Below are 18,583 nucleotides of genomic sequence, written 5' to 3'. Positions count from 1 at the left end.
CGTAACCAATGGTTGGAGACTCTGGGTGGCATGGCTTAGAATCGATAACAATGGCGTAGGTGTATACACTTTTCGCTTTATATCTCTATTTCTACGAATTAATTCTTCCTGCTGTAATATGTAATCATTCTTTTATATATTACTACCATTAAAGTAACTGCTTCTATGAATTTGTTGTTCATCCTGTTGTATTAATGAGGTGTGGCAACTTGGACTGATGCATACATGTGCCTGATCATACGTTGTAACTGACTGACTTACTGACTTAGTTATAAAATATATTTCATGATTGAATCATTCTAAGCTATTAAAATTCATTAATACCAATCTGTCCAAATTTTAGTCTGGATTAATTTTTCTATTTCTTAACTAGGTATTAAAAAAATACTGTAGTAATCCAAAAGGGAGGGTACTTTTCATTACGAAATAAATAGAAGTTATAGAGTTTTTTATTTATTTAGAATTCATGTAGAGGTAAACAAATAAAAGAACGTACACAGTAATAAAAGTATTTACATATAACAAAGTTTATGGGTTTCAGTGTTTATTATTTTAAGACAATATAGAAATCGATTTTTTACCGACTTAATTACACAATTTACATTCTAATGATGTTAAGCCCTTCATGAAAACTAATAAAAAGCTATTTCTTTTGGAAAGCTATTGTTTCCAAGTTCTCAGGGGATAGTTTTGTCCATAAGATGAAGAATAAAAATTATATACTGTCATAGTTTTTCAGTTTTTTCTTTCAACAATGTAGATCAACTACAAATTAGTGGGAGGTTGAGTCATCTAGCATAATAACCATTTAACTTGTAGTATTTTGTCAGAGATAAATAATAAGGATCATTTTATGTATTTCTGAATTGTTTTTTCTCTTGCAATAAGTGATGGTATGGTAGTAGTCGCTTTAATATATTTTACTGTTATACAACAGACATAGATTACATGAAATATCATCTTACCATTTTTCTTCTTAAATTTTTTCTGAAATAATTGCCTATCACATGTCATTTACAAGTACGTGCAAAAGCAAATACGCGAGATGAATAAGGGCAATAGAACCTAAATGTTATATTAAGCATATAACAAAGTATATAAATCTCAGAGGTCAAAATAATAAGGATAGTCCCATTGAATATCAGTTACTAGGCAAATGACATGAAATAGGTATGAGAAGTATATTACAACTGATCAGTGAAGAGTATAATTCTACTCTGTTGAGATTCCCAACAACCATAACTATTATGATGCTAAATCTTGACCATTTCGCTTAAAATAAACCAGTGGTCTTGCTGACTACAGCAAACAATTGAAAACATTTCCTTATCTATTTTCAAGATGTCATTGTAGTTTAATAAGTTTGATTCAAAATAATTTTCAGTCCTGTTTCATTTTTGACACATAAAAGCCTCTAAATTGAAATATTACTATTTCCTTTGTTATAAATAGACTTTCATTTCATTTATGTTTTTTAATATTTCTTTAACTGATTTCTTCAGTCCGTTGTTAAAATTATCTGTATTATGTAAAAAAGGGTAACTCTCCACAAAATATCGAATTCAATCAATCAACTTCGTAAATAATTTCTGTCTTGTTTTAATCATTGGAACAGTTTGTCATGTTTTAAATACAAAAGTTTTAAACATGTTTTTAAAAATAAGTTGAAAACAATCAAAGGAAACGTTTTTTCATGTCACACTAATTGTTTTTGTAAACAAATAGAAAGGTTTATTATAACATTTGACAAACTGTTTGGATCTTATATCGATCAACAAAAATTAAGCTTATACGCTGTTAATGTTTTTTTAAAAATTCAACTGTTCGAACAAACACTGGATAATCAAGAATAATCATTTCCTGGAGTTCTAGTGAGAAGCCATGATCAGTGCAGTTCAATCCGTATCATGTATGAGACAGTTATCCACCTCAGACAATGGATGAAGGGTTGAGCACGATCTTGGACCGTGGTCTAGAGGTAAAGCGTTCGCGCGCGAGATCAAAGGACCTGGGTTTAAGTCCCGTGTGTGGGATTGTAAACGAAAAGGCTATTCAGTGCTTCCAGGTTTTCAATGGTGGTCTATTTTAGACTAACTTGTAAATTCAACTTTGAAGATATTGAATAGCTGACAAAATATTTGGGTATACAAACATAGGAATAATAATTACGATCTGTCTTATTTAAATAGTTATCTGAAATTACTTATACAGTGTTTATTGTATCAACTGAAAGAGATAAGCCAGCATGATCTTTGTCGATCTCAATCACCAAGCGTTAGATTCACTTTATACAACAGAAACATTATACATAACTGTGCGGTAATGATTTTTAGATTTTATTCATCTTCAGTATTCCATATCTTTCAATTTAACCTTGATTACATCATATCTCTTTAGAGCTTTTGTTACCTTCTGATTCTATCGGATTATTCTCTCTACAAAGAAACTTAGTATAGTATAATCAGGTCATTTCAAACATAATATCAGTAAAAAGACGATTTTTTTTCCTAGAACTAAAGTAAGTTACTGATAAATTTCCTTTAGAATTTTAACATTTCCTAATAGTGACTTAATGAAATAGTCATCAGAGTTTTTGATTTTTGTGAGTTAATTCATATCAAATCTAGTTTAAGTAGGTGTGAATCAAGCAGCGAAAAAATCGTTTTTTAAAGTTCATCAAAATGGTAATACAGGTATATTTGCTCTGGGTAAAACATGTCCAAGAATTTTCATATAATCGTTTTACTTAGATTATTTCAACAAAAAAAAACACCAGTTAACAGAATTATTGGGGTGTTACTCACTGTTAACCACTCCTTCATTGATAAAGTGCTTCAAGATAACCAATACTTATATTACGTAAATACAATGTAAAGGAGTGGAAAACAATTATTCATAGTCTTATGAAAGCTAGTCAACATTACCTTCAAACGTTAAAACTGAATAATATGTGGTATGATATAAGAAAATCTAGTCAACCTTTATGTTATCTTACTTATATTGTGACGGGTAAACACGATAAAATTCTAAAAAATGAAGAGAATAATTTGCAACGATAAAATGTGCATATTGTCCTTAACTTCCATTATTTTTCATTGACGCAACACACGTCTATTTCGTTATATAAACTATTAGGTGTTAACTAACTATAAATTAGTTTGAATAGTGTTATTAAATGACATTATCGTAAAGAAAACTTTGTTTAATTATCTTTTTTTTCTTAGTGACGTATTAGTTGTTTTTGTCGATTATAAGTGGTTCATTTCATTCATTAATTAAATACTACTTGTGATATTTCTACAATTCACTTATCATTCAACTGGATAAAAAGAAATGATGCCTTAACTCAATGTGTTAATTTTACTGATTGAGATAATGGATCGATTGATGTTAGACCACCTTTGGAAACCTGGAGGCACTGGACGGTCGTTTCGTCCTATTGTGGGACTCCTCAGCAGAGAGAATCCACGATCCTGCTCAAGGGATTAGAACCCAGGTCTTTCAGTCTCGTGCGTGAACGCCCAACCTATCGGACCATTGAGCTGTTATCCAATGGTGCTAATGTCTAACCACAACCAATTTTAGTATAATAATTACTCAATAATATACTTGTTTTATTTTCAGTTCGATACTTTTTCATATAACAATAAATTTATTACAGTGTACCACTCACCTTTGATAATATTCTTTGTATTAATTTTTTACGGACGTTGTTCAGCATAAAATATAACACTTGGTTTTGTAGCACTTCTGTGTATCGTCCCTATATGCATTATTTACTGGTTATTGTGTGTAAATTCGAAATAAATCTATTATCAAAAAGGGTAGACCTATTTTAGAGGATGAAATAGATCTTCTATATTAGCTTTGTCTCTTATTTTATCAGTGTACACCGAAGTGATTCGTTGCTTAAAATAATGTGCACTGATTTCCTAAGTCCAAGTATCAGCAGCTTCTGTGGCCATTAAAGTTTAGTAACATGGCAACTAGTAATCATGAAACATATCATTTGTTAAGAGGAAAGATATTATTTTCATCAAAAGAGCTCGTTATATCACTTGATAAATTTACTGATAAAGAATATACCAAATGTAGTAGACTTGTTATTATTCTGTATGAAGTACTGTGATATTCAGTTTTTAGTTACAGTTCTCGAAAGGAGTATGGAATCTCTAACATATATCAAACTATCTTATTGAATTTTTTTCAGTTCTCTATTGATACTTATTGGTGATAGTGACTTACTCAGCAAATATATTTATTATCAGAAGAGGGTTTTGTGGAGATTTTAGTAGATTAATAGTTGAATTCATGAGTCAATTGAAGCTAGACCACCATGGAGTGGAGTTCAACCAGTTCTGTTGTGAGATAGTAACTCACTAAAGATAATGGTGGACGATGGTGCAATTTCGTGAATTGGTTGAAGTTAGACATTAACACTGTCAGATACCGACTCAGTGGTCTAGAGGCTAAGCGTTCGCGCGCCAGACCAACAGGTCCTGAATTCGAATCCCGCGAACAGGATCGTAGATTCCCATATGCTGAGGAGTCCCATACTAGGACGAAACGGCCATCCGTTGCTTTCAGCTTTTCTGTGGTGGTCCAGCTTCAATTGACTTAAATTTATTTATTTTGTTAAAGATAATTGGACACGTTTAAATAATATCACTATCGGAGTCAAAATGTTCTCAGTTAATTATTTATTTTAATGGATTAATTTTAAAATTAGCTCATTCTATTAACTTATATGACCTGATTATAATTGTAGTTATCTATTTAATTCTATTATTAAATTAATTTAGGTTTAAAATATCCTAACTATCATTAGTAATTTCATTTCTAATTATTATCTTTACTAAAGTCATTACAACTTCTTGTATTATTATTATTACGATTATTAAAAAAATAGTAGTAAAAAGTAGTATAAATGATAAAGTAGTATATTCAAGTGAACATTTATGAAAAATATTATATCTTTACCAATTATTACTGAAATGTTGATTAGTTTTTTAGTTGGCCGATAATAGTTAAACAACATGATATGAATACTTTAAATAATATTAATAGTGATGATTATGTCAGTTTTGTTTTAATCACATGCAAAATGTGAACTTCACTGTTATTATTATTATTATCATTATCTTATTGAAATTTTGTTATCTTTGTTCAATGTTGACCTCCTTTTCTTTGATAATTCAGCTCACTTTTATTTAGTTTGATATTAAAAAAAGGGTGATATACTTCAAGTGAACTGACATAACTTACTTAATTGAGAAATAAAATGTAAAATTTAGAAATAATTAGTTAGTATTATTATGACATTAATAACCTGTTGTTAAATGGTGGTGACGATGATGATGATGATGATGATGATGATGATGATGATGATGATGATGATGATGATGATGATGATGATGATGATGATGATGATGATGATGATGATGATGATGATGATGATGATGATGATGATGATGATGATGATGATGATGATGATGATGATGATGATGATGATGATGATGATGATGATGATGATGATGATGATGATGATGATGATGATGATGATGATGATGATGATGATGATGATGATGATGATGATGATGATGATGATGATGATGATGATGATGATGATGATGATGATGATGATGATGATGATGATGATGATGATGATGATGATGATGATGATGATGATGATGATGATGATGATGATGATGATGATGATGATGATGATGATGATGATGATGATGATGATGATGATGATGATGATGATGATGATGATGATGATGATGATGATGATGATGATGATGATGATGATGATGATGATGATGATGATGATGATGATGATGATGATGATGATGATGATGATGATGATGATGATGATGATGATGATGATGATGATGATGATGATGATGATGATGATGATGATGATGATGATGATGATGATGATGATGATGATGATGATGATGATGATGATGATGATGATGATGATGATGATGATGATGATGATGATGATGATGATGATGATGATGATGATGATGATGATGATGATGATGATGATGATGATGATGATGATGATGATGATGATGATGATGATGATGATGATGATGATGATGATGATGATGATGATGATGATGATGATGATGATGATGATGATGATGATGATGATGATGATGATGATGATGATGATGATGATGATGATGATGATGATGATGATGATGATGATGATGATGATGATGATGATGATGATGATGATGATGATGATGATGATGATGGAAGTCTTGAGAGAGGTGTAAGAATAATACTTTGAAAATAGAAGTTCATTAAGAATTAGAAGAATGAACAATAAAAAAATGTAATGGGTTTTTCACAACATTTTAATCGTTTAAAGATCCCTATCATGTTAAAAGACTAGTATTTGAACGAAGAATATTCTTTTCGAGAACTTCTCTTCAAGTTTTACAATTGTATATCCAAAATTAATAATCCGAAAATTAGCCGGGGTAAAGGCAAAGTACATCGTTTAAAGCATGTGAATTTAGGATTGTTAAACAAATTACAATAAAATTGTTAATGTTGATAAGACTCAAATAGAATGGTAACTTGAATCTGCATATATGTTAACTGAAATTTTAAGATCCATGATCTGAATAAATAAGGGTGAAATAGGGTGAGAGAGAAATAATAGTGCAATTATAATTCGGTCAAATGTTTAGTAGAAGACTATATTGTGTGAAAAATTAGTAAGACGTAATGCGAAGTGAATGAACCATGTGTAGGGGAGATTAATAATGATGTTTAACCAATAATAATAATAATAATAATAATAATACAAGGATTTGTGAATAAAGATAACTGAGACAATTACATTTGACTACTAAAGGTCGTAAGTACATTAGTCAAATCAGGTCATTCAATAGCTAACATTATACAAGATGGATCATATAGTTTCTAGACATATATTTATCTTTTCAATTTACTAATTGGCCTGAAAAATTATTTCAATCTGTGGAAATTTCTACAATCTCCACAAATTCCTTCTGAAAAATAAACTTCTATCCTTTTCGACTCAATTCTTACAGAATAAATCCGTTAAATAAATATATCTTACAGTCACGATTTCATTACATACTAGTCATTGCATTTCTAACTTATGATGGTTTGAAGTAAGTCATCATTAGTCGAGGTATGATTTGCTTTTTTTTAAATTGTAGATATCGAAAGGCTTCACTGAAATCATTCCTAACAAAAGCAATCTACAGTTTAAGATTCATATAATTTTGTTTATTTTATGCTTATTTACAATACATGAGGAGCTAACTTCTTTTATCTCAGCTTCGATTAAGCATTTTAAACTTACGTTTTAATCTTGATTTTTATTTGTTAATTTGGTTAAAGGGATTTCAGAAACGAATGTGTTTTAACCAAATATTTACCCAAAATAGGTTTATCTTAAATCTAATTTAATAGATTTTCAATCAAATGAAACACTCCAACTTGCATTTGGCATACGTTGGCTACTTCCTCATTGAACATAATTAATTTATCACCACGTATTAATAAACAGAATTTTATCTTGTCATTTACAACTAATCACAGATCCATTAACCTACAGCATATTTTTTTTGGATTTTCCACTTGTTAATGATAATAATTAACAACTTATACTAAATAGTCAGTAAAAATATCTACGGTAAATGCGAAATGGGTGGTCAGGACTAAAAAATGTAGTAAAGTGAAAACAAAAAACCGTAAACACACACAATCGACTGGTAAATTATAGCTACAGTAAAAAATTATCCGTTTATTTACTATATAATATTGATTTTAAACAGTGCAAATGAATAAATAAATAATATATTTGTAATATCCCAATGAGTAGAAAATTAGATTTTCTGACGTTTCGTGACTTAGTGTAAGTCACTTCTTCAGAGAATAAATAACCAAATTAAAATTAATCCAAGTTTAAATAGTACAACAAGAAGTGACTTACACTAAGTTACGAAACGTCAGAAAATCTAATTTTCTACTCATTGGGATATTACAAATATATTATTTTTATTTATAACAATCAACCCAATGCTCAATTTATTCGAAATTATCAAATCAAACCTTGGTAATGATACCTAGTGCAAATGAATGCACAATAAACCTATTCAGGCGCGTTTATGAAAAGTTCACGACCTTCTGCTGTACAAATTACAAAAGAAGTACAAAGAGTCATTGTAGCTAGCGTTATGCATTGGAAAGGATTCCTGAACTGCTAACAACTAACTGGCAATTACTGATTATTTATGGCCAAGATCGATCAAGAAATAAGAAAAGGAAACGTATTGAATTCTATATTGTACCAAAAATGTTATATTAAATAAAGCCGTTAATAATAATAAACGTACATTGTGCAGGCACCTATGTGGAGACGAAGAAATATTACTATTTAAATAAAAGAAACTTAAGTTATCATAACTTCCCATTGAGTTTAAATAATTAAGATTTGTAATCGATTTCATCTAAAATAGGCTGAACATTTTCATATTAAATTTCAAGCAATTCAACACTAAGAATATAATTTCGAAGACATAAGTAAAACCGGCTGAGTTGAACTAAACTATGAAACAAAGATTAATTAGGCAGTGTCGTTCTCTCTGTAAGACCTATAAGTTCTAGGTTTAACTACGAATTAGGCATTACGTACATACTGTTGAAGAGTATTAACCTAAAACTGAACGGCTGTTTAATAATTGGTGGTTCTCCAATCAACGACTATCCGGGAAATAAATTGACTTCAGATTGATCCGTAAGCACTTTTTAAAGGATCATTTTAGCTTAACTAATTATTACCAAGTTCAGGTTTCTATTTCTAAATAATAATTGTTTGAGGGTATCTCTCTTCACTAATTTAACTCAGATTTATTATGACGGTCCTTCTAGAAAACATGAAAGAAAAACTACAGTTTACTATGATTATATACAGAAAATATTCATATAAAACGTAGTATATAAAGTGTATCAAACAAAAAATACCGCTTTGTTTGTAATAAAATAAATGTGTTATACAGTGGAATATGTTCCATGTCATTGAATTCTAAGTAATTTGATAAATAACTACATGATTGTTATCAACACATGATGAGAACTAAATCCAAGTCTGATCAAATCTCCACGACTTACTTAACAAAAGGATAATCAGTGTTTTTAATTTTTCCTTCCTGGATCCCATAAGAAAATCGTGACTCAAGTTTTTTTTAAATCAACGTACTCAACATCAATCAATCGCCACTCGATGGACAAGCTATGGAAGGGGTGGAAACCCGTTCACATATGAGGGTCATTATTGATAAAGAAGGAGGATCTGGCGGAGATATGAAGGCACGGATGCGGAAAGCAAGAGTGGTATTCCTTCGACTGAAAAATTTCTGAAACTCAAAAGAAATGTTCGTCAAGACCGAATTCAAAATTTTCAACACCAACATCAAAAGGAGCTGAAAATTAGAGGACTATCATCTTCATCATCACCATCAGAAAAGTATAGGTACTTATAAATATCTATCTACACAAGATACTCCAAAATTATTCGCCATACAACATCATCAACAGTCTAGTTAGGCAAAAATCCAATCAACTTGTAGTGTAAGAGGAAATTAGAAAAAAACAGTGAAGGTACATGGGACACGGCATACATCACAAGGTAAGGTTATGAGAGAGTTAGTTTGAAATCCTTGATCGGTTGTCTACGGCTATAGAGAGATAACAAACTCAACTAAGTAAATTGCAAATCTAACTAATAATAGGTAACATTTTAAGAAATAATTGTTATGTCATAACATATATAAATCTGATAAGTAACATCTTGTCTTTAAATGTTTTGGAGAAATGGAATTTTTCGCTTAATAGTTTTCTGTATTTGACATCTCTGTGAAGTTTACAAAAAATATATGATTGATAGTTTTATAATTATATACTAGATTTAGATTCCTTTGCAGAAGTTAATCCATATATACAGTAGATATGCTTATATGTTTGGTTTTTTCTGTCAGTTAAATGTTCATTAACAAATACGTAGAAATTTCTCTATCACATATTTTATCCAAAAGTTTTTAAGTCTCCAGCTTCAAATTGTTTTATGTTCATATTATAGTTAGAAAGGAAGTAATTATCATCAGTTAATTAGTTAATTACTTCATATTTTGTACTTGTCTTTACTGTTAATAAGTGATTATAGATTATGAATTCCACAAAAAGTATTTTGTAACAACAACAAGATATAAGATAGTTAGTGTCAACCAATCATTGGTTGATACATTAGTTAATTGATCAACAGCATGGATCTCTGATTCAATGCGATGTCCATTTATCATGTTTGTTAAAGAAACTACAAACAAAATTGATTATGAATTATAGTATATTAGTAACATTTTGACGATGTATCTTATAGTTTTACCTAAACATTATATAACCCACCGAGTAACAATGAGCACAATAATGTATTTTAGACTTCTATTAATACTGAATAAACATAGTAGTATGAATATATTTGTTTAATTTAAGACTTCTCTGTATAGGAGACCACAAAACTCTTGTGTCCTAACTATCAGAGTAATTAGCAAAACTTAATGTACTTGTCCCAAACAGAACAAATCAGTGATTTTCTAACATCCTATCCTTCTAATTGGTGAATACTACTAAAATCATATTTTAGTAATCTATACAAACTATGAAAGTAAATAAACTCCTCTAGCCATTTAACTGCGGAAATAATGTTAACACAACTTATCTATATATTTTCTAAAGTAACTAAACCTATGGATAATATATGATTAGTTTTAACATGTATACTTGTAAAGCTTAAAGCTATATTTAAACACATAAATAAACTTACAGTAGATACCTAAATTGTAACTTCATCCTCTAGTTTGTCCGATGATCAAAGTTCAAGTGTTTTAAGAGTTACAATATTAACGTTTTCAGTATTTAGATGTAAGAATATACTGTACTCTATTTTATTCCCTCTATTTTACATCCGACAACTAATTTGTACACTATTTGATCATATATCTTGTTTAAGCCAATTGAATTCTTCAAGACAGAAATAACTTTCTGAGAGATTTCAAACATTTACTAACAAAGAGAACACATTAATGAAGAAAGTTTATTATGATTAACTTAAATCAATAAATATCATTTAAAATGGTATCACAGTTTTAATTTACTTCATTAATTGAATTTGTTGAATATTGAGAATACAATAGTGCTATGTTACATTACTTACTCATTGAATTCTAATTCACACAATGATTAAACATTTCAACTTCGTTTAAGTAATAAATGATTCTCTAAAGCCCTAATAGATGATTTTTAAAGTTCAAATATCATTCATTACAATAAACATCCAAACGTTTATATATCAGATTAAAGTATATGGGATTTTATAAAAGATACATTATTGTTATTTACTATCTTAGAATTCTTAAGTTTACTAAACCTGAACATATAGCTCCTAAGAGGATCGCAAAGTCTTACGAAAATAACTAGATATATCCATCCATGGAATTTCGTTAACATATATATATATATATATATATATATATATATAATTAAAACATTAATGACTTCCTTTTTGAATCGTATATTGATAAGATAAACATAAAAAATCGTTAACAACTACTATCCTTAACATAAATACATAATTATATAAGTAGTAATCTCGTAAGAATTCGATTCGGGTAAAATGAAATAATAATAAAAAGTTTTTTTCTGAAAAAGTTAACGAGAGTCGGATTTCCTGTCCTCTGATGTATTCTAACTGTGATATATGAAATAACAAAGGTGATGAAAATAAAATTCAAATATGTTTTAGGGTAAATAATAAAAAAAGAGGAAAAGCGTTTAACACGTTTATTCTCTTGTTTTTGTATATCTATTGTTTCTCTTTATTGATATAGGGTATAAGAGTAATAGAATATAGTGTCATTGAAAATGAATTCAATACAACTCTCTTGTTGAATAAACCAAGTCTTAGAATAGATTTAGCAAAAAGCCTTAACTCTTGAAGGAAAAAGAGATAATAGAAGAATATATAAAGTTATGAAAATAATTTTATATTGAAAACTGACTTCAATTATAGAACCATTGGAATCAGAAGTTAATGAACAGCTTTACGATCATTGTTTGAGATAGTTTAGTTGTACACAAATTCAATTCGATATGAATCAAATCAAAACTCTGACTTAAATTTGTAAAAATCAGCACTAAAATATTTGTCAGTATGAAAAAAAACATTTTGTTCAATAATTAAATGGATGTTAACAATTACAAAGAAGGTTTAAAAACGGAAGCTTCCATTAAACATTGATTTAACTTGTTTTTCTAAAGCTGATATAGCGATCATAGAAACTGGTTGTGTTTCTATTTATTTATACTACAAAAGATCACATTTCATTAAATAAAGTATAGTATAAACTCAAAAACAGAAATAACGTTGTATCTGCCAAAAATGAGCGTAGACTCATTAGGCCTGATTTCATATCAGGAGAGAACAAAGATACAAACAAAAGAAACAAATCAATAGTGAATTAAGAGTGAACTAACATATAAAAGTACATAGAAGGGAATACTGTAGACTAAAATGGCCTTATAACGTAACTAGATTAGGTGCGGTTTGCACATAAGTTAAGTTCCTAAAATACCCATTACCAGCTCATAACGATCATTTGCCATTTGGAAAAGACAGATTAATTCAACAAAATATGTGTGAATGTATATGTCACAGTGAAGTGACTGAGAATAACATACCTTCCTTCAAGTTGTATGGTAAATCATAGCGAGAGTAATCATATCGTGAATTACGTCCATACTCTTGAATATCTTCACGATTACCACCAATACCAAAATCATTTTTAGACCAATAAACTTGTACACCTGCTCCTGTGTCTGGATCTATCAGCATACGTACACGACATTGTAGCCGTACTGTACTATTGAGTGTAACTGATTGACTTTCAGGATGTAGCTGTATCAAATTTGTTGATGTTAAATAATCTGACTGACATGTGATATAATGAAAATCTAAATTAAGAAATAAACAAGAATAAACATTTTTTAAATTTTTTTGAAAACAATTCATTATATCAATTAGTAACTGAATAAAGCACGACCAAATGTTTACTGCATGAACGACGGTTGAAGAAGTTAAGGTATTGATCAAGTATTTTTTAGATAAATAATTAAAAATATAGTCATTCAGCAACAACGTAGAACTTCGTATGTACGTACATCAGTTCAAGTTACCATACCACATTACCACACAGATACAATTGTCGATTCAAATCCCATAGTGGTAGAGGTAGTAAGAGTATAAGCAGTAATCGGAAACATTAGGGTTCGAAGATGTTATTCAAGGAGTATAATCCAGTGAAATAACTTTGGAAAGAGAAAAAAAGGGACAAGGAAAGTTCAGAAGACTAGAATTTGGGAGAACAAAAAGAGTGGATGTACCTGCGCCATTGCAAACGATTTTGATTCAGATCATTTAAGGTCTCTAACCATCGGTCGCTATCGTCTCGTGGATCCCAACCAGTTAGTCTACATTTACCAACATGATTCAGTCCACTTGTCAGTGACTTCATAGATTTGTGCCATGTTTTGGTCTGGCTGCCCCTAGCTTTCATCCAACCTACTCCTACACCATAAAACATCGCACGTCGGGACATTCGATGGTCGGGCATACGTAACACATGTTCCAGACATCTCAACAGATGAAGTTTCACTACTTCATCAATTGATTTGCCATCCTTACCCAATGCCCGTTTCCTAACGACTGCATGAGTCACTCGGTGGTCCCACGGTATACGAGCAATGCTTCGAAGGCACCTATGATCGAATACTAGTAAACTACGAATTACCTCTACTTTTACCGGTCATGTTTCACTACCATAAAGTAGGAGGGAACGAACTGCTTTGGTCCTTTGGTTGGTAGACGGATATCTCGCCTACGCCATAAATGACTCAAGTTGGCAAAAGCTGGTCGAACATTCTGTATCCATACTGAGGTTTCGTCACACACCAGACCACAAGGGTTGATGAGACTCTCTAGATAAGCGAAGTAGTCAACACGCTCGTCTACTTCACTCCCTATCATTAGTACAGGTGTTATTCATTGCTCAATTTCAGCTTAACCACTAAATCTTGTTTTCTTATAAGTACTTAACTTTTTTGTTTTAAACAATTTAGTGGCATTATAGTTGACTGTTGAAATAAATTATGATCTATTTATTGGTACGTTTATCATCCTCAACACTAGCATAGTTGTTATCAAAAAACGCGTACATCTTGTAGATTATTAACTTTCATGGGTAAAATTTAAATCATACTTTTCAACTTAATGAATGATCTCTAGACACTCATCTGACTAGATATCATACTTCATTATGTAGAATAATGAATACTTAGAAGCAGTCAGGAAAATAAGCTGGATTTTGATACTAATAACTGTTAAGATATAAACAAACATAGATCATTACTAACTCTATATTTGAACCAAAGATTCGTTTTCTTATTTCATATGGATAAGACCCATTGAACTGTTTAAGGATCAATTATTAAATAAAAATATTAATATTTTCAAACCCCACTGATAAATTAAATTTACATAGATTTTCAATGGTTGAGATCATGAGTCGGTTGAAGCTAGACCACCATGGAAAACCTGGGAGCACTGGATAGCCGTCTCGTCCTATTGTGGGACACCTCAGCAGTGCGCACTCACGACCTCGCCCCTGCGAGATTCGAATCCAGGACCTACTGGTTTCGCGCCTGAGCACTTAACCACTAGACTACTGAGCCGGCATCCAACGGTGTTAATGTCTAGCATCAACTAATCCATGAAATTGAGCGACACATCCACCATTGTCATCAGTGAGTTACTATCTCACAACAGATCTGGTTGAACTCCACATAGATTTCTTATAAAATATCTTCTAATCAACCAATAAGTGAATATTATATTAAATTACTTTTACCATTACCTAAATTTTAGAAAAAAAATCTATTTTCAAAAATAATTACATGGCGTCATTTTAGTTTTTAATATGTAGCATAATGTGATTAATAATATAAGATATGCAGACAGTGGATAGTTAATTCCATAGAACATTTGTTTATATTCTGTGAAATATATGTAATTTACTGAATCAAACATTGGGTATCAATTATCAGACTATCAATTTATAGTGGTAATTGAAATGATTATATTAAGAGATTTATTATGTCGTCTATATAGTGACTGAAGTCAGTCGGTGAGAATGTAGATGATTTCGTTCATAACCCTAATGATAATTTTAAAACAAGACAATCTGATGTGTCAGTATTTCGAGGTTATAATGTAAAATTTATTTTGTAATATTTTTGATGTATAAAGTATTCTAATTCATTTTACATTTACATCTCAGCTTAACCGCAAAACTTAACACAATCACTCACAAAAAAAGTATTCAGATTAAGGCATAACACAGAAAATGTGATCCAGCAAAAACATTGTTTTCGGTAGATTCATTCTAAAGCTATGCAATGACAAATATATACTGTTTTTTACGATGATTTTGATAATCACGACAGACATCGAACGACCGATTTCACAGGAGATGATAATTGATCTGTACCCAAAGTGTCACCTAGATTTATCTAACGTTAGGCGGAATAGTTTATTAAAAATATTATTTTATGACCAACACAATTACGTAAAGTATGTTTTTTTGAAATATAAAAACAAGGAAAATGGGATGAATCGATGCTCACAATTCACTGAACTAGACGGTAAACATTCAGTAAAGTACTAGTTAAGGAAAATATATCGTGTTCAGTTGTCTTATTTGGAATTTTTACCAGTTACATTGATATTTTTCTCATTCCTATCATCACGAAAGAAGTGATTTTAAATGAAGTATGATCTGGAGCACTTGTAGTTTAGGTGACCCAAAAACAACACATAACTATAATACTACATCAGTAATATCTGTTGAAATTTACTTATTGTGTTCTTAAAAAAACTTATTGTATGTGATAAACTTTGCAATAGATCAAATGTTGTTATGTATAGGTATCTAATTGACAAAATTTCATTGCTGAATGATTTGGAAATCCTTTTTTTTAACTATTCAACTATTTTACCAGTAGTTTATTTGGTTAAACTAGGGAATGCCCATTTCGAGATTTGGTAAATAAAGAAGGAACGAATCGAGCGAAACTTGAACTAGAAAAGCAAACCCCAAATAAAGTGAAATATGCCTAAAAAGTCCTTAATTAAGTTGTACCAATAGTTGAAAATAACTACAGTAGCACAATTAATCATTAATCAAACGCCTATAACTGAATAACACGTATTTATATTTTTTACAATTAACTGATTACTGAATAGTAACCAACCAACTGCAAACATCTCTGGAGGTCAGTTGAATCCCAAAATGTTTAGCTATAACGTTTCAGGGTCTGATGCTGAGTAAAGTAGGTTGAAATCCACCAAGAAGAAGCAGTTCAATCAAAACTACAGGTATTCCGTAATAGTGAATGTTAACACAATACCAAGGTTCAGGGTTTCTTGTCAACTACATTCAACTACCATACATATTTCCTGTAATAAGAACTCTTGTCTTTATAGTTTTTCTTTCTATAAAATAAGTTTTTATAGTTAAGTGGTTTGTTTGTTAGTTCTTCAAACTATTGATCAGATTTTTAAAAAAACTGAACTGAACCTTGTTCTTATAGAAAGAAACTAACTAATAATTCACAGTATTGAATTTCCACTCCATACTACTAGTCAAAAATTAATCTAAATTAAAATCAAATTTACACCACTCAAATGTAGTTGAAATTAAACAAATAACTTGAGTGATTAGTGACTATATAACCCTATGTAATAATTATATATATATATATATAAATGTAGGTTTTCCAATGTTTACAAATATGTCGGTGTATGTTGTTATTGTCAGTAAACTATGAAGTCAATAAGTCATTAATCATTTGAACAAAGTAAACAAATAAATAATGTGGAACACTTATTGATATAATGTTTATTTTCTTTCAACTTAATTTATAGTTTATAGAATAGTTTTCTTTTAATTATTTGTTGAACATACAAACATTCAGGTGTAAGTACATTCATTTATTCAACCATATTTATCACATATTTTCAACAGTGATTTCTATCAGTATAAATTAAGTATTTATTTTATTGGTTTCATTGAAATCTAAAAGATGAAACATGAATCAATTTTGAAATGAAGCCATTAATAACCACAGATTTCATCTTGTTTTCTTTTCTCTTTTTGAAGTCTGATAAAAAGAAAGATTGTAAAAAAATGAAAGTATATGATTGTTTATAATAACTTGAAGATTCCTTTTTGTCTTCCACCTTTTAGTGTTAATATGAGGAATTCCCATTGACCGGATACCATCAGCAACAGCCTTCTCTTGAAGAGAACAAACCAGCTTCCAGCTGAAGAAGAAATTAGCAAAAAAACGATGGAAATGGATAGGACATACATTACGCAAATCATCAAACTGCATCACGAGACAAGCCCTAACTTGAAATCCTGAAGGGAAGCGGAAAAGAGGAAGGTCAAAGAACACATTACGTGGGATAATAGAACCAGATATGAAAAGGATGAATAACAACTGGAAGGAGCTGGAAAGGATTGCCCAGGACAGGGTTGGGTGGAGAATGCTGGTGAGCGGCCTATACTCCTTCATGAGGAGTAACAGACGTAAGTAAGCAAGTAAGTAATGAGGATTACAAAGAGTTGTAATCCATGCAGATTTTATGGGCTACCAAAGATCCACAAGAATAATACTCCACTAAGACCAGTGGTAGACTATACAAATTCACCGACTTACAATCTAGCTAAATATTTAGCTAAGATTCTCAAACCATATGAAAAACGAATTAATCATGGAATTAAAAACTCTGTGGAATTCAAGAATTTAATTGATACCATCGATATAGAAGAGGACGAAATAATGGCAAGTTTTGATGTATCTTCCTTATTCACTAATGTACCTATCAGTCGAGCTATGGATATTATCAATGATTGTTTAGAATCTGATTTAGATTTGAATTTACGATGCCCATTAGATCCATCAGAGGTTATAAAATGCTTAGAATTATGTTTAAGATCTACCTTATTCATATTTCGAGGTCAACTTTACAGACAGAAAGAGGGTATAGCAATGGGCTCACCAGTTTCTCCGATTGTAGCGAATTTATTCATGCATTCCCTAGAAACTAGTGCAATCGCAAAGAGTTTATGTCCACCAAAGTTATGGTTAAGGTATGTAGACGATATTTTTATTATCAATAAACGGGATGGTATGGAAGAACTATTTAACAATGCAAACAGCATTTCTGAAAACATTAAACTATCTAAGGAATTAGAATCAGTTGATCACAAACTAGCATTTCTAGATTGTCTGGTTGAACGTCGACACAATAATAAGTTAAAAATAAATGTTTACAGAAAATCAACGCATTCCGAGAGATACTTGGATTTTAATTCAGCCCATTCACAGAGCACGAAAATTAATGTGGTAAAAAATC

At 30.4% G+C, this 18,583-nt stretch overlaps 1 protein-coding gene across 1 annotated transcript in view; it reads right to left on the bottom strand.

Moving 5' to 3' along the window:
• The window catches only part of KIRREL3 (Kin of IRRE-like protein 3), a 119,721-nt gene that overhangs the window by 62,890 nt on the left and 38,248 nt on the right, over positions 1-18,583 (bottom strand). The window contains exon 2 of the mRNA XM_051214531.1: positions 12,787-13,059. Coding sequence (XP_051067720.1) covers positions 12,787-13,059 — 273 coding nt within the window. The remainder of the gene's footprint in view (positions 1-12,786; positions 13,060-18,583) is intronic.

This window comes from Schistosoma haematobium, chromosome 2 (assembly GCF_000699445.3).
Source record: "Schistosoma haematobium chromosome 2, whole genome shotgun sequence".
In the NCBI taxonomy this organism is placed as follows: Eukaryota; Metazoa; Platyhelminthes; class Trematoda; order Strigeidida; family Schistosomatidae; genus Schistosoma; species Schistosoma haematobium.
The sequence above is the reverse complement of the archived record's forward strand: the minus strand, read 5'-3'. Positions and strand labels throughout refer to the sequence as shown.